This window comes from Dromiciops gliroides, chromosome 4 (genome assembly GCF_019393635.1).
Source record: "Dromiciops gliroides isolate mDroGli1 chromosome 4, mDroGli1.pri, whole genome shotgun sequence".
NCBI lineage: Eukaryota > Metazoa > Chordata > Mammalia > Microbiotheria > Microbiotheriidae > Dromiciops > Dromiciops gliroides.
The window spans coordinates 24,269,425-24,287,773 of record NC_057864.1 but is presented as its reverse complement, the minus strand read 5'-3'; the positions used below and the strand labels follow the sequence as shown (position 1 = coordinate 24,287,773).

General features: G+C 45.5%; 1 protein-coding gene across 1 annotated transcript in view; it reads left to right on the top strand.

The window, feature by feature from the left end:
* The first annotated feature begins 676 nt into the window (after positions 1–676).
* Positions 677–18,349, top strand: part of MROH7 (maestro heat like repeat family member 7) — a 50,680-nt gene continuing 33,007 nt past the window's right edge. Inside the window, exons 1-5 of the mRNA XM_043962781.1 lie at positions 677–1,964; positions 5,007–5,086; positions 7,494–7,573; positions 9,695–9,824; positions 16,119–16,298. Of these exons, the coding sequence (XP_043818716.1) occupies positions 677–1,964; positions 5,007–5,086; positions 7,494–7,573; positions 9,695–9,824; positions 16,119–16,298 (1,758 nt within the window). The remainder of the gene's footprint in view (positions 1,965–5,006; positions 5,087–7,493; positions 7,574–9,694; positions 9,825–16,118; positions 16,299–18,349) is intronic.

Here is an 18,349-nt window from a genome sequence, read left to right as displayed (position 1 = left end):
GAAAAACTAAGTAGAAACTAATGATGTGGCCATTCACATGGTGCTTTCCAGAGCTTGTTAGCATTTCTCTGGCTTGGAACCTACAACCTTTCCTAGGTTCCTGTATCTTCCAAAGACTCCAAGTTGCTCAGTGCCTAGAACCATGTGAATCTGGCTTGAGGGGTCTCCTCTCCACCTAGGCTGGGCTCTCACTTTAGGGCTATGGAGAAGGGCTGGTTCAAAAATGGCCCATCTCTACTCCCCCACCCCCTTCTGCTTTTCCTGTCCCATCTATGAGCTGGTTGGAAACACGGTGACTATTTGTGAAGCACCTGCCTAGTCTTTTTTAAGACGATGTTCTTTTCCTTCCACTGCTATAACTTCCCAATGCCTCTTCAGCAGCCCCTCCCCAGCCCATCACACCCTTGGAACCCTCCTTTGTAAAAAAGAAGTTCAGTTAAATAAAAGAAATATTTGTCAGTCATAGCTGGTGAGGTATGCCACATTCTGTACCTGTAGCCCACCACCTCTCTGTCCCAAAGTGCCCCTCCTCCATCCCCTTCCTGTTTGGTGTAGAAGGGCAGGATGCCCATAGTGTCTGATCTTTCCCTTCTTCCAGGGGAGCTGCAGAGTGCTGGACAGTTGGCTTTTGGAGGGAAGAAGCGGGCAGTAGCTTTTAGAGCCCCAGGGATCAGGCATGGACCTGAATCCAGCCAGGAGCCCAGACCTCAATAAGAGCCCCAACATGACCCCCAATCCAGACATGGGCCTCTCCCCAGCCCTGGGCACAGCCCTGAGTCCCAACACGAGCGAGCCCCTGGCTCCCAATGCGGGCAGCGTGCCCAGGCCGGCCTCTAGTGGAGCCCTGCCTCCGTCCTTTGCCCTGGCTCCAGCTCCCATGGGGAGTGACGAGGAAAACCTGGGTCCAGAGGGCGGCTCTCGGCACAGCGTGGATCCCCACATTGCTCTGACCTCCACCACCTTCCAGATGCCCACCTCCAACAAGGCGGGTGGCATGGAGTCAAGCAGCATCTCTAGTCCCAGGTTCACTATCATCCCTGCCCCAGCCCCCAGCACGGCTCTCATGGCAGCCTTAAATGATCCAGCGGCCAACCAGACTTCCAGCCCCACTTCCAATGTAATGGTCGCCCCAGGCCCCCACCTGAACCCTCTCCCAGGCAAAGAGGCCGACGGCGCCAGTCCCGGCTCCAACGGGCCCTTCCCACCAAAGCTATCTTCCCTCCCTGCAAATAAAAGCCCCAGCACCCACAGGGCCTCGGACTTAAATTCCAATAGCCCCCCCAAGGCAGCCAAGCTGAGCCACAGCCCGAGCCTGACTTCTGGAAAGACCTTGAGCCATGGTTTTGACACCATTTCCATGATGGGCTCTCCCACCACTCACCCGCTGAGCTCTGACCTAACCCCAAGTCCGACCTTCCAAAGGAACCCAGGGATGGAAAATGTCTCAAGGCCAAACTCCAACCTAGCCCTCTGGCCCTTCTCCAACACGACCCCCAGTCCTGGCTCCAGGAGGTCCCTGGGGACGGGAATGGGCAACATCTCCAGGTCCAGCTCCAGTGCTGCCCTGTCCCCACCCTCAAGCCCCAGCTCCAAGAAGACCATGAACATGGGAATGGGCAACTCCAACGCGGCCCCAAATTCTGCCTTGGACAACAAAACCCTTTCAGATGCCAATGTCGCCAGACCCAACTCACTCATGGCCCTCGCACCCAGTACCTGCATGTCCCTGGTGGTGGATAACAGCCACGACAGGAGGGCCGACGTAGGCTGTATCCTGACAGACACTTCCTGCGTGACCCTGACGAGCAACCTGGATGACAGAGAGGACTTCAGAGTGTCCGCTGGCTATAGCAGCCAGACAGCAGAACTCAAGAGGAAAATGGAAACTGGCATTCCCATGATGCTCCAAGTCCCTCGGATGTCCACCTTTGAAGATACCTACATCTATCATACCATACCTGACGGTAAGGAGACACAGGAATTGGTGCTGAAGTCTCTCCTAGGGCCTCAAGGCTCTGGATCCATGGGAAGTACCTGAGGGGTCACCTACCCTTTTCTTTTATATGTGGGTAAACCGAGGCCCAGAGAAATGAGAGGAATCGACCCGGAGCATGGAGTAAGTTAGTGGCAAAGCCGGGTCTCATACCCAGGCCCTCTGACTGAACCCGACATTCTTTCCCCTGAGCCCATGGGGAGGAGATGTGGTCTGAGAGCCAGGGGACCCAGGTTCAAGTTCTACTCTACTGCCAAATCTCTTTGAGGCCATGGGCATGTCACGTTCTCCTCTCCAGGCCTCAATTTCCTCTATGAAATGGTACCCAAAACGTTGGGTCCACATCACTCTATCCCACCCCCTGCTGCCCTGATTGACAAAAAGTAGGGTAGTGAGGAGCACGCTCACGGGTATAACAACCCTTTAAACATTAGAGAAAAGCTCGTTATAGTAGGAAGGGAGGAAGGAGGGAGACGGAGACAGAGAGGGAGGGAAGAAGAGAAAGACAGAGACAGAAAGACAGGGAGAGAGGGAGAGAGGGGGGGAGGAGACTAGGTCATTTTTCTGGATCTCGTTTTTTCACTTATAAAATGCAGAAGTTAGACTTTTAGCTCTAACAGTCTGTATTTTATATTCCAATATTCTATAGCATTCAATATTTAAAGGTCCCTTTCAGCTGTTCTAAGGCCCCTTCCCGCTCTGACCTTCCCTGTTCTAAGACCCCTCCCAGCTCTGACATCCCCTGTTCTAAGACCCCTCCCAGCTTTGACATCCCCTGTTCTAAGACCCCTTCCATCCTGACATCCCCTGTTCTAAGGCCCCTCCCAGCTCTGACATCCTGAGGTTCTATGATACTCTGACTCCCAGCCCTCACCCAGAGATTCAGAATGATGCTCCACTGCTCCATGGGATTTCCCAAGCCTAGGAATGTTCAGAGGCCCCCAGAACTGGCGCTCAGGACCCTGCCTTGTCATCTGGGTCCTGGGGCATCTCAGGCAGAGGCAGGGCAATTATGAACAGCCCGTGTCCCCCACCCCTATCCCCACCCCCCACACATTCCTCTCCCTCTTAGGGAGTGATGGGAAAAACTTAACCCTTCTTTCCCATGTTTTGAACCGGTGACGTCCAGAGATCTATGAGGAGGCTGCTTCAATCTTCCCCAGCCAGGAGGAGTCAAGAGGGAATGGCAGAAACATAGCGCAAGTATGATAAGCACGGCATCTCCGCCGCCATCCGCGTCCCTGGTAAAAATGTTGAGCCCCACAGAACCAAGTGACAGATTCCTGGCGTGCTCCCCTAGAGACCTACCTCCAGGCTCTGCCAGTCTCTAAATGGCTGCTCTGCGGGTCTCCCTGCCTCATCTGTCTGTCCCCTTCTGGGAGGGCCTGGGCACCGTGGCCCAGACAGGGCCCTGTCCATACAGTCGTGTAGGGGGGATCCTGCTGGGGGTCTTCTCACAGGGTGTAGAACTCTGATCCAGCCTCACAGAAGACCCTGGGATTTGAGGCGCACGCGCACGCGCACGCACACACACACACACACACACACACACACACACACACACACACACACACATGAGCTGCCTTTCCCTCATTGCTTTGTTTACTCATGCTTTTGTTATATAGGCACCTGATTAATGTAAGACCTTGGGTAGGGGCCGGGGAGGTCCGTGATGTAATCAAAGAATCTTTGAGTGATAGAATGAGGAGGAAGCCTGGAATATAGGATATTAAAGGTAGAAGGGGGTGCAGGTGGGTGGCACAGTGGATAGAGTACAGGCTCTGGAGTCAGGAGAACCTAAGTTCAAATCCAGCCTCAGACACTTAACACTTACTAGCTGTGTGACCCTGGGCAAGTCACTTAGCCCCAATTGCCTCACCAAAAAAAAAAAAAAAAAAGGTAGAAGGGACCTGAGAACATAGAACAATCGAGTTGGGAAAGGACCTTAGAATATAGAACACAGACTGTCAGAGTTGGAAGGGGCCTTAGAACACAGAACACAGAATGCTAGAACAGAGAATGCCCCATTCTCCCAGGGCCCCGCTTTCTCTGGGTGATGGGGAAATCGAGTGAATAAATCGGGCAAACTTTTCTCTGCTACTGTGTCAACTGCTGTAAAAAATGACTCCTGAGCAGCAGTGTCTTAATCCAGTTAGAATGCACATGTCTCAAGAAGGTTCTCAGCAGTACTTAAAATGGGGTTTGGATGGCTGGAGTGGGGGACATATTTTGAATGGGAGGAGAGGAGCCCTGTACCTTCTCCTTCTGGGTATCAGGTCAGTCCTTCCACCCCTTTCTTTTCCCTTTCTCACCAGCTCTTGTGCATGCTCCATCTCCCCCAGCTGCTGGGGAGTCCCTTAGCCAAGCAGAGACCTTTAGAAATGCACCCAGGAAGGACAGAATGGTGGAACTGAGCCCTTTTTATTCTCTTAGACGTGTGGCCCACTCTGGTGGGAGGCCCAGTCTGGGTCCTTTCAGCTCCACCCCGCTTTTCCCCCACTGCCTGCCATTTCTAAACACTGATGATGTGGCCCCTTGAGATGGGGCCCTGGTCTGGATATTGCCCCCCCCCCCATCTAGTAATTGATCTACCTGAGACTTGGACCCTGTTCCCTCTCCAAAGGTTCTTCCTCAGAGACTGGGCCCCACCCCAGACAGTTGGGAACTGAGCCGAATCCCAGCTCTGCTTTCTGCTTTCTGCTTGGGTAACTTTGATCAAGTCCTCCGTTGAGGGGGTAACTGGGCCTCAGTTTCCCCATCCATAAAACGAGGGGCTTGGACTGACTGACAGGCCACTCTGGTCCTTGCAAACTCTCAGTCTGTGACGTTACGGCTTTATCATAATGCTCCCTTCCCTGGTCAGATGGAAGGCCTGGGTACCCTCAGGTCCAGACTTTGGTTGGTAGATGGAGAGGAGACGGTACCATTTTGTCCTATATATGCCGGATCTCCGAGCCTCTGGAGAGTTGGGGCTCACCCTGTGGCCTTTTCCCTTTTGCCCTCTGGGAGGAAGAGAACAGGACTGACATTGAGAGAAGACAAGAGCAGCAGCAGCCGGAGGATGAGAAGAAGCAGCTGATAAGGAAGATGATGGTGCGGGAGCCTTGTGCTGGTCTGTGGAGCCTGGGGAGGACAGGGGCCCCTGGGGGAGGGAACACTGATGATAAGCTTGCTCACCTGTGACCTGTGGGTAGAGGTCATGGTACCTGTGAACCTTCTGGGAAGGGCCTTAGAACAGAGAGTGTCAGAGCTGGGAGGGGCCTTAGAACAGGGGATGTCAGAGCTGGGAGGGGCCTTAGAACAGGGAATGTCAGAACTGGGAGGGGCCTTAGAACAGGGAATGTCAGCACTGAGAGGGGTCTTAGAACAGGGTATATCAGAGGTAGGAAGGATCTTAGAACATGGGACATTAGAACATGGAATGTCAGGTCTGGGAGGGGTCTGAGAATAGAGAATGTCAGAACTAGGAGGAGTCTTAGAACAGGGAATGTCAGGGCTAGAAAGGCCCTTGGAATTTAGAATGTCATACCTAAAGGGCACCTAGGTGGTTCAGTGGATAAAGCATTGGCCTTGGATTCAGGAGGACCTGAGTTCAAATCCAGCCTCAGACACTTGACACTAGTTATGTGACCCTGGGCAAGTCACTTAACCCTCATTGCCCTGCAAAGAAAGAAAGAAAGAAAGAAAGAAAGAAAGAAAGAAAGAAAGAAAGAAAGAAAGAAAGAAAGAAAGAAAGAAAGAAAGAAAGAAAGTCATACCTAGAAGGGTCCTTGGAATAGAGATTGCCAGAAATGGTCATGATCTTGGAACTTGGAATGCTAAAAAAAAAAAAGAGAGATTAAGTGATGCAGGGGATTCTGTCCAAGTTTGCAATTGTAGAATATTGGAAATGAAATTTGCTTTTCCCTAAGGAGGCAGTAGGTGTGACCTGTCAACTAGCCTGGAGTCCAGGGAACTTTCCCAGCATGCAACAGGGCATTCAGGAGAGCTGGGCAGCAGTCACTCGCCAGTCACTTAACCTTGACCAAGTCCCTTGCCTTTTCTCATTTTCCTTCCCTGTACTGAGCCAGTGACAGCTGACATCTCTGTAGAGCTTTTGGATTTACAAGGTGACCCTTTTACCATCATTCCATGGGTTTCCTCTATAAGTTCAGGAAACTGAGGCATTTATTAAGCACCTACTGTGTGTCAGGTACTGTGTTAAATGCTGGGGATACAAAGAAGGCAAAAAACAGTTCCCAAGGAGCCCATGGTCTAATGAAGGAAACAAATCCATGTGGGCAAGTTACACTGAGGATAAATTGGAAACAATCAACAAGGAAGTCTCTGGAATTAAGGGGAAGCAGGATAGACTTCCTACCCCGTGCCAGGCACTGTGCTAAGCGTTAGGAAGACAAGAACACAAGCACAGAGAAGACAGTCCTTGCCCTCTAGAGCTTGCGTATTAATGAGGAAAGACAAAAAGGGAGAAGCCAGTGAGGAGCCACTGGAGGGCTGTTTCCTCACCTGTGACATGGGAATAATAATAGCACCCACTTACTCACTGGAGTCACTGTGAGGATCAGATGAGAAGTGCTATTAGACTTTGAAAGGCTTTTCAGGTAGCAGTCATCATTGCTTACCTGGAAGGAAGAGAAAATGAGGGTGGAGGCTAGCAAGGGTCTAGAATGAGGGTGTTTAGAGTGGGAAGGATGACAGCAGTGGCCACCCAGCCCAATCCCTCACACTCCTCAATGCCCGCTACAATGGGGCCAAACAAATGGTCATCCCCTGACCTCTGCTTGAAGACCTCCAAGGACAGGGAACTCATCACTCCCCAGGCAGCCCAAGTCCACTCTGGGATGGCTCTCATCCATAGGAATGTTGTTCTCACCCCGAGTTCTCCTGGTTCCTCCCTCCGGGGCCAAGCAGAGCAAAGCTCATCTCATCATCTTGTTATCGTGTTCAATGGCAAGTAATAGGGAGCCATTAACAGTTCTTGAACAGAGATGCGCTAAGTGGGCTCGTTATCTCCAGCAGGACTTGCCCTCCTCTGTGGAAAGGGAAGGCCTCCAAGAACCCTTCCATCTCTGACTCTGATTCTATTATCTCCTGACTTCACCCCCCCCCTCGACACCTCCCACCCCCCACCCCCATCTGGCATTCTTCCCTCCATAACATCCCTCTCCACAAGATTTCTGATCTAGAATTAAATGTCTTGACTTCATCCTGTCCCCTCTACCTGTCACTCTCAGTGATCAAGCCTTGTGGGAGCCTGGAAGCATTAGTGCGGTCCAGCACTGCAATGGTAGTGATTTTCCTGTCACTAGAGGTATACAAGCAGAGTTTGATGGCTTGTTGCTGGGGATTGTTGAGGGGATTCCTGCTCTAGATGAGATGTGTTTGGGCTGGCCACCCTCTGGGGTCTTCTCTGCTTCTCTGCCATTCTGTGTGGACCCCATATCAGGGAGGCAGGGGACTGGAGGGAAGGTGGCTCATTTGCTCCATTTCCCTTCTCCAGAAGCAAATCCAGGAAGAGCCCACAGATATGCTTTCCAGCCCCACCCGGCAGCAGACACTGGTAGCCCTGGCCCACATGAGGTAGATGGATTCCTCCCCCCACCCCTTATCCTGCCCTTCTCACTGTTCCCCCTGCCCCAACACACCACTCTGTTCCAGCTGAATCTCATAGCCTGCGTTCCCCTCCTTTTCTTTTTCTTTTTTTTTTTTTTTTGGTGAGGCAATTGGAGTTAAGTGACTTGCCCAGGGTCACACAGCTAGTAAGTGTCAAGTGTCTGAGGTCAGATTTGAACTCAGGTCCTCCTGACTCCAGGGCTAGTGCTTTATCCACTGCGCCCCCTAGTGGCTCCATTCCCCTCCTTTTCTGACCTGATTCTTCTCCTGCTGAGAACAGAACCATCTCCCTCCCTGTGTGACATATCTCTCACCTCACATCCTCTTTAAGGCCTGGTCCCCCATTAATCCTAGTGTGACAATAGATCACTGAGAATCAGAAGTCTACACTGCCTCACACACCCACCCAAAATATGTCCCTGTCCTACCTACCAGGATCCCCACCGTCAGCAGGAACCCTAAGAACCTCTGCAGATGTGAGCGTTCTAACTGGTTTAAGGTGTCCTTCTATGCCACAGAAGGGAGGGGAACCAGGTATTCTGGCCCCAAAGTGACACATTCCAAGTCTGCCATAAGTCTCTACACTCCCTTCAATAATTCAGTTCAGCAGACAGTTGTTAAGCTTCCACACTGGAGAGAGCAGGGAGGAACTGTAGTGGAAGGGCCCAAGGGACTGTAGCCTGGGTTCAAGTCTCCCCTTTGACACACACTGACTGTGTGATCCTAGACAGATCACAGCTTCTCAGTGCCCCACACAGCAATCTGAGACTTACAGGGACAGAGAGCTGCCAATCGACATTTGCAGATAGAGTTTCTCCAATGGGAGTTTCTTTTCTTTTCTTTTCTTTTTTTGGGTGACTCAATTGGGGTTAAGTGACTTGGCCAGGATCACACAGCTAGTAGGTGTGTAAAGTGTCTAAGGACGGATTTGAACTCCGGTCCTCCTGAATCCAGAGCCGGTGCTCTATCCACTGTGCCACCTAGCTGCCCCCAATGGAAGTTTCTTAAACCCATGAGCTCAGAGATCTGCCCCAAAGCTGTGGAATACACTGGGCTAAGCCTCACAGGCTATACAAAGCTGCCCTGAGACATATTCATTCTAGGAGGGAGAGAAGACCTACAGGCAGACAGCCAAAAGGCACCAACCTTCCAGGGTTGTAAGGATCAAATTAGATAATACTAGTAAAGTGCTTTGGAAGCCTTAAAACTCCTCACGTAGATTTCATTGTCCTTTCCTGGGGCTACCTTTGCATTGATGGTGCTAGGTGGCACCATCGTGTATAGAGCTTGGAGCCTGGGGTCAAGAAGCCCTGAGTTCAAATGTAACCCCAGATACCTTACTAGCTGTGTGACCCTGGGCAAGTCACTTAACCCTGTTTGCCTCAGTTCCTCATCTTAAAATGAGCTGGAAAGGAAATGTCCAACCACTCTAGTATCTCTGCCAAGAACACCCCAAATGGGGTCACAGAGAGCTGGACACAAGACAATCTGGCTCACCTGGAGAGTGGACCCATAGCTTATATCAATCAACAAATATATGTTAAACACCTACTATGTGCCAAGTGCAGCGCTGGGATTGCAGTGCACAGAGATACATACAAAGGCACAGCCAAGGGGGAGTGTTGTGCATGAGAAGCAGCAAGTGTCAGTTTGGCTGGGTGGGTTGGTGGAGGGAGGTGGGGAGGGCATTGAGATGTAATAGGCCTAGGGGCAGCTAGGTGGCACAGTGGATAAAGCATGGACCCTGGATTCAGGAGGACCTGAGTTCAAATCCAGCCTCAAACACTTGACACTTATTAGCTGTGTGACCCTGGGCAAGTCACTTAGCCTCCACTGCCCTGCAAAAAAAAAGAAAAGATATGTAGTAGGCCTAGAAAGGTAGGAAACCACCAGCTTGTGCTGAACTCTAAATGTCCTATTTGAACTTGTAGGTAATAGGGAGCTATGGGGGTTTGGGGAGGAGACATAATCAGATCCGTATTTTAGAATAATCACATTGGCAGTTGAGCAGAGGCTGCATTGGAGGGAAGTGGAGGTCAACAAAGAGGCTGCTGCCATAGCCCCTCCCTCTGCTTCATTCCTCCCTAGTAACAAGCACCTGTACCTGGGAGCAAAGGAGAGAAAGGAGCTGCTAGCCATCTGTGTGAAGAGCGTGTTCTCCTTGCCCTCAGTGCAGACCATGCAGGAGCAGGATAGGACCAATGCTGACTTGGTGCAGGTGAGACTTGGCTCCCCAGCAGCTCCAGCCACCTTCCATCTTCTTCCAACTCCCTGAGAGGAGTTTGGGGGGGGTTTCCCCTCCCAAGATGCTAGAGGACCCCAAGGTATTCTTGAGGCCTCTCTGAAGTGCTGATGTTGCTCTGTGAATGACCATCTCCTGAGAAAGGTGATCATTCACAAAGGTGCTAACTCACTTAATAGTAGATTCAAAATTTCAGGAGTTAAAGGGTCCCTAGATACTTTAGTTCACAAGTGTTAAATTCAGGGTCAACAGGCCATGGGGCCAGTAACACTCCCAAGGGCTACTGAACCAGATTAAAATGTAATCGGGAAATGTTTAACAAAATGGATAAAAATACAATGCAACATAGACAATGTGAATTTGTGGTTTTCTAAGTCAATATGTGACCTGAAGGTTTCTATTTGAGTTTGAGGCTTTGAGGGTTTCCAGAAAAGAGAAGGGGGTTATTTCTAGTTCTAGGCACCACATTTTTGAAGGAATGCTTATAGGAAAGGCCCTTAGGAAAGACTCCAAAGCCAGTGGAATGACCCCCTGCTCCAGAGTCAGGAACCTGGCTTCACATCCTGCATCTTTCACTTATGACCTGGAGCAAGTGACTTAACTTCTCAAGACTTCTGTCCTATCACCTCTCCAGTAGTGGAGGTAGACCAGAGGGTCTTCCATCGCCAGGTCTAAGATCTCAAGGTGGTTTGTGCCCAGAGGAAGTCTTGACCAAGATGTGAAGGGGGTGGACATTTAGGTTGGGAAGGAGATACTTGCTTGGGGGTAGGATAAAGTTGTCTTCTAAGATATATTTAACAGGTAATCATAGGGAAAGGGGATTAGCCATGTTCTCCTTGGCTCTAGAGTCCAGAATCAGGTCCAATGGGAAGAAGTTACAAGGGGCCAGAATTTGTGATATTCTTGTACCTTCTGAAGTCACAGGGGGTGGAGAGGCATAATCTGTACACTGTGGGGTAGGGGACAGGATCAAACTCTTCTCATCTTCACCTATTCTTTTCCCCAGACACATTCCCACCCACCCACAATAGCTGTTCAGAAATGAGATTCCAAATAAAATCCTTTTTGGTCCAAAGTGAGACAATCAATGCAAGGGTGTGGCACCCTTGGCACCCTCATACCTGTGGACAGGAAAGAGTTTAGATAACTCTAAACATGAGTCCTTCTGAGTCTCTAAGAGATTCTTAGAATGAGAAAATATAGAATCTCAAAGTCCTAGAACTTTTGAACCATAGAAACTTTGTCAGATGGAATGCTAGAACAGTTGAATCCTAGAACCCCTAGGACAAGGGAAACTTAAAGTGCTAGAATCATAGATTGTTGGGTTGATGAAACCATAGAACCCCAGAACAGTAGAATCTTAGAAACCTAGAACTATAGAATTTGGTGGATAGAAGTCTAGACACTCTAAATTCTAGAACCCTAGAACAAGATAATCTTGAATTGATAGACCTTTTATAATATTGGCATAATTGAATCTTAGTAACCTAGAACAAGAGAAAGAGAGAAAATTTAAGCAAGTAGCGATGAGAGGAGGAGTAGAAACTCAAAAGTCAGAATCTGTTGGTACTGAGTATGAGTGGAGAGTTTGAAAGTAAAGGTTTGGAGTTTTAGAAAGAGGTTTGAGGGAAGTTTTTGATCTTGTTAAGTTAAGAAGGATATGAAAGATGTTGTGTGGTTATTCTTTATTATATGAAAACTATACTTGCAATATAGAATTATTTGATGACAGTATACTAAAATTCTGTCCTTGAAGGACTATTAAAAGATTATATTTTAGTCATTATGTAAGGAATATAAAATTCTACTGGACCTTAAAGGAGAAAGTGGACAGTATAAGACTGCCACTTTAATCTTTGGCAGTAGACTAACTGAAAGCAACAGGCCCTATAATATATAAAGTGCTAGCCATAAATGGCCCTTGGCAAAATTGAGATTCTGTATGATACCATTTCTACATATAGATACAGATGTCAATGAATTTATTATCTCATTTTAAATGAGATATGTTCTCCTATTAGGATAATTGTGATATTCAACCCTCTGTAAATCAGAGCTTAATGGAAAAGATACTTAATATTTGGTATTAAGACAATATGTTTAGAAACTTCAAAAGTAAGTTTTGTTAAAAGCATAATTAGATACAAATTATTCTTTACTGGTCTTTAATGCAATCAGTATAGAATGCCAAAAGTGATAAAATGAATAAAGTGATTATTTGTGTAAGATAATTTGGAAATGTATTCAACTGAATTGATGTCATTTGACTGACAATAATTTTGAATGTTTTGAAATGTATTAAAATGTTTTGAATACATGATATTGTGTATGTTATTATTGTGTTTCTAAATTTTCTTGTACTGTGAATTATGGGAAATCATTGTATAAAAAATGCTATTAAGAGGATGATGTAATTGTATCATTGGAAAGTATAACTTTTGATCTGGAGGCTATGAAATTATTAATTGTTAGTAGAGGCTATTATAATGTTAAAGCCTATCAAGTATTTAATTGGGTATATTTTAAAAAGGAAAAATAATGATTACTTTATGGGAAAAGAAAAAAAAGACCTTATAAAAATATCCTTAGCTACAAATGTGCCAAGTTTCTTGGGACCATCTGCTTGGGTAAGGTCATAAAATCCTATCAGACTATGAAATAAATTGCTGAATGCAAATATAAAATAATGAATTGGTTTACTGAGAAGATGGGGTTCCTTCTTCCATCACAAACACTTTGTGCCAAAGGCAGGACTTACAAGTTTGTTTATGGTATAGAAGTGATTTGTGTGATGATTTGTGATTATGAAAATTATGAAATTATACCTGGAATAGTATATATCAAAGTTATATCTTGAACCAACTTAGTATCAATAGATTCTAGCCATAAAGATTTATATAGGGATTAATATACAATACCTTTAAAAATAGATATCTGTTAGTCTGGAGATTTGCAGGAATCAGACTGTTTTTTTCTGGGTTTTTGAGTGAACTATCATATATTCACTATCTGTGTGGAATTCCAGAATGTAATTATTTTCTTGATTTCTAATTATTGATTGTTGTACCAAGATGAGCTTAAACTTGAGAATAGGAAGAAAAAGATTAAGAAAAGGATGGTGAGTGACTTTTTTTTTTGGAAAGGCCTGATGAACTTCTTATTGCTAACTGTTATTGCAATAATATGAGAGAAATAATAACTGTATGAGTTCTCAGCTGTGATGAGTGGAACTTTCTATTTGAGCTAAAATCTCTTGGGACTGTAATTTGATATTTTTCAGAATTCTGAATTCAGGTATAATTGTCTAAATGATCATTAAGTCAGTAATCCACCATTTGAGGGAAATTCCATGAGCTGCTCAAATAAACTATGAGCCAAAGACTGCTACAGGTGGATGTCTGTGTCTGGGAAAGTTACCTTGCATAGGTTAAGGTAGGAGACTCTTGACTCGGTTTCTCTATTGTGTTATTTCTGTTTAAACAGGAATGTTTCTCACCTGGTTAATCCTGAGCCTGGCTATAACACCCTGTGAGTAATGTGGAACTTTGCTACATGATTAGCTGTTCCAAAAAGTTAAATATGACTTTTGTCTGAAATCAAACAGAACTAAGGATACTTTATCCTATTATACCTATGTTAAAACATTCTGTGTCCGTAGACTTAGACCTGAATGAACAGTCTTGGTGTTACAATCATGTTCCTCCTTTTTTCCATTCATAGAAAATCTCTTAACCATAGTTAGGTAAAACTGCAATTTATATATATCTATATATCTATATATACATATATATATATATAATGAGTCTTATTGTTATAATACCCCAGCACCTCTGAATTGCTATAATGGGATAAAAGTATAAGGTATCTTATTGTGTAGCCTGCTTTAATGTTCTTTCTAGAACTCTGTTGTTTATAAGGTTATCTCCATAAGGTCTGAGTTGGCTTTCACCACATGAATTAATTATTGGAAGGTCGATCTGATTAGATTTTGTCAGGTTTTACTAAATTATACTAAGTGTTATCACTATCACTAGCTAGCTTTAGCAGAATTACCTAGAAAATCTCCACAAGTGACCTAGAACCTTGGTCAAGGAAATATCTCTACAAATCTGCCCTAATCCATCCACAGCTGTTGAGAAATGCTCTGGAGGTGCTTACCAGACACCTGAAGATCATGGATACTGCCAAAAGACTTGACATCCTTAAAGATACAGCTATCTTGGATTTCATCATTTATCTTATTATTTTGCTTGTTTTATTAGTTCTGCATGTGTTATAAACCTGTTACCCAGTCTATAAACTGCTTATCATTTCTTTTTGGATTAGTACTGATTTGGGAATTGTTTTTTAAAATTATTAAGCTATCAATAGTCTCAAAGTGGGGATTTGTGGTTAGCTGATAAAGCTAAACTAACTCCATTTTTCTGTAGTTTCTCTATCTTGCCCCTGACCCTGTTTGTATTGCAATCCTTTCCCTGTCTCTTACTTTTCTTACTGCTAAAACAGAAAAAACAGTTCTTTCTATTAGGATGGGGTTACAAGAGATAGCTAGCTTGAAGAGACTTTCCTGTTGTGGTTGTTGGTGTTTGTCCTTCTCTCGAAGAAGAAGAGCATGACATCTGGGTGATATCATGACTTGCACTGAAATGGATTTTAAGTGAGGGCTGTGAAGGTCACCAGCCTCACTCTCTTCTCCAGAGCCATCTGGGTCAGTGGCAAGATATATATCAGGATGACTAGAGATGGTCCTAGATATTTAAGACAATTGGGGTTAAGTGACTTGTCCAGGGTCACAGAGCTAGTAAGTGTCTGAGGTTAGATTTGAACTCAGGTCCTCTTGACTCCAGGGCCAGTGCTCTATCCACTGCACCACCTAGCTGCCCTAGCAAAGCAGTCACAGAGCTATTATGTGTCTGAGGGTAGATTTGAACTTAGGTCTCCCTGGCTCTAGATATAACACTCTATTCCATCATTGTACCTAGCTGCCTACTAGTCCCAGCAAAAAATTCTGTCTAATCCTGAGGTACCCCATACCCAATTCACTTCCTGCCTAACTCTAAACATATATATGTTTTGTCCTCTTGTTTCTTTGGGGAATCTCTACCTGTGGAGGTGGGGCTTCCTTGCTAGCAAACTTGGTAAACTCTTGTTTATTACTAAATTTTTGGTTTTAGTATTGGTTTGAGTTCTGGTTTGTTCCAGCACCGACAATTTTACTGACAAATGTCTTGGCAGGTAGACTCTCAAATGTTTTGTGTTGTTAAATCATTTTAGTCATGTCCAACTCTTCATGACCCTATTTGGGGTTTTCTTGGCAAAGATACTAGAGGAGTTTACCATTTCCTTCTCCAGATCATTTTACAGATAATGAGACTGAGGCAAACAGGGTTAAGTGACTTGTCCAGGGTCACACAGCTAGTGAGTGTCTGAAATCAGATTTGAATTCGGGTCTTCCTGATTCCAGGCCCAGCACTCTATCTACTATACCACCTAGCTGCCCCAAAATGTCATAACTGTCTGTACTATTTAAATATTTTTTGTTTATCTCTTCCTACTGGCTTTTGTTGGTAGTATAAAGAAATGATGATTTGTCTGATTTTTTTCATATCCTACAACTTTGTTGAAGTAATTAATTACTTTAATTAGTTATTTAGTTGACTCTCTAAAGTTCTCTAAGTAAACTGTCATATAATCTGCAAAAAGGAATCATTTCGTTGCCTCTTTGTCTATACTTATTCCTTCAATTTATTTTTTCTTGTATGATTGCTGTAGTTAGCATTTCTAGCAATTATATTGAATATATAATTGATAATGGACACCCTTGCTTTTTTCTCTCAAGAATGGCAATAAATGAGCTTTTGACACATCATCACTGCTGAGCTCCAGAAAATTACTGAGCAGTCATTTTCCTCACACTCCCCCATTACACTGTGAGCTCTTTGAAGGCAGGAACTGGGTTTTTGTTGGTGGTGGTGTTTGTTTGTTTATTTTGTTTTTCTTTGTATCCCCAGCAGGTGCTTACTAATTATTGGTTGATTGACTTTAACACAGTAGGCTTTTAATAAATACTTATTTGATTACTTATTGAGTGACCTCAGAGGACATTTCACCTGTATGGTTCTATCATTCTCTTCCACTTGACTCACAGAAAGGGCTAAAAGGCGACTCCTTGATCTCCCACCCCCAAAATGGTCCATTGCTTGTGGGAGGTCCCTCACTACTGTCCAGATCTCATAATTGCCTCCCTTCTCTTCTCCTTCCCTCCCTCAGACATTGTTTGTTCAGACACTGGATGCCCTTCACACATTGATGAACTCTCTCTTCTTAGAAGATCCTACCCCTGCTGGCCTAACTAACCTTTTGGAGGTGAGAAGGGGGGTTCAAGGAGATTCTGACATAGGACAAGTTAGAGGCAATGGAAGGACCAGGGAGAAGAGTTTTTGGAGATGGGTCTGGGCACATAGTTTAGGAGGTAGGGACTAGAGAAATGAGCAACATCACAAAGCCTCAATGTTGTTACAAATTAACCTCAACCTCTGCCCCACCCTTTCTTTTCCATCCTCTCCCCTTTCTTTCATCTTTTCCTTCTCTCCTTCCTCCTTACCCATCTTTGTCACCCCATCTCCATTTCCATTCCCATCCCTATGCCCAACATTGTACCTTTCACCCAGTCCTACCATGGGAAAGTCATGGATTTGGAGTGGGAGAGCCCCATGTTCACATACCAACTCTTCCATTCGCTGTCTGTGGGACCTTGGACAAACCAAATAAGGGGGTTGGACCCTTTGAACCCCAATATTCCTTCCCATCCATGTTCCTATGGTTCTTCTAAGATGGTAGTGTTTCATAATTCACACCACAGAGCATCACTGAAGGACTATTGATACCCCAAAGATGGACTTTGGTGTCAGGGGTGGGATGGTAGAAAAGGGACTGGATTTCAAATCAGAGGCTGGATTAAAATCCAGACCACTTGGCCACTTAGTACTCGTGTGACCTTAGACAAATCACTCACCCTCTCTGATTATGTTTCTGCATCTGTAAAATGAGGAGAGGAGCTAGATGACCTCTGAACCTCCTTCTAGCTCTAGGCAGGAAGGCAAGGCACCTAAGCATTTATTAAGCACCTGCTCTTTGCCACACACTGTGCTAAGTACTAAGGGTACAAATTCAAGCAAAAAGAAAGACAGTCCCTGGCCTCAGGGAGCTTACATTCATGGGGGAAGACAATGCATAAAAGGGGAAGGGAGGAGAAGGTACCCACCTAGTGATGAAGTCAGTAGAGTCAGAAGCACAGCCAAGAGGCAAATGGTTCATGAACAGACTAAGCCCATCCCCAAAATGGAGGGCCAGGAAGGAATCTGTCAATGGGAGATCCTGTGATCCAGTCCATTCTTCTACACTTCAAGTCTGGGTGCAGCTCCTTGTCCCCTGCAACGTCTATCCAAGATGGCGGCCTAATAACTTACAAAGGCTTTTAAAATTTCCTTCTCCACAGTAGCCCTGTGAAGTGAACAGGTTAGGGCTATTTGTCCCCATTTTACAGATGAGGTATCTAAGGCCCAGAGAATGGAATAAGTTGGCCAAGGTCACACTTTGCTGCTAAGGGGTGGGATAGGTCATGTTCCTATGAAATCATATTTGTTCTTTTTCTCCATCTTCATTTCCCTATATCCATCCCTTTCCATTCTTGAGTTATTCTTTCTGGTCCCTCACCAACTCCATTGTTTCCATCTTGGTTTCTACCATTGGAGTCTCTATCATTCCTTTGCCCTCTCCAACCTCGGTCCTTCTTCCTAATCTCCTCCTACTTCCTCTGTCCCAATTCACTTCCTTTTCCCATACCTCTTTCTAGCTCAGACATTGTGTCCCAAGGATCTTCCCACCCCAGCATTGTCTGTACGTTCAGTCTATGCATTCTATATTCCAAGGTCCTTTTAGCTCTAATGTTCTGTGCTCTGTGTTCTAGTTAATTCTATACATCTCCTGCTTAGCACTAACATTCTATGTTCTAATCCACCTATAACATTACATGTTCTAATACCTCTCCAAGCTTTGACATTCCATGACCTAAAGTCCCTACAAGTTCTCACACTCAAATTCTAAGGTCCTTCCCAGTTATGACAATCTCTGTTCTGAGTTCCCTCCCAGCTCTGACATCCTATGTTCTACGTTCCCTCTCAGTTCTGACACTCTATATTCTAGGTTCTCTCTTAGCTCTGACCTTTTATGCTCTAAGTTCCCTCTTCACCCTGATATTTTATGTTCTAACTTCCTTCCCAGCCTTGATAATCTGTGTTCTAGTTCCCTCTCAGCTCTGACATTCAGTGGTCTAGGTTCTCTCCCAGCTCTTATCTTCTGTGTTCTAAGTTCCCTCCCAATGCTGACATTTTTGTTCTAATGTATATTTTATACATTCTATGCTCTAGGGTTCTTTCTAACTCTCCTATTCTGGGTCCCAAGATTCCTTCCAGTTCTAACATTTTCTGTTCTAAAGTACA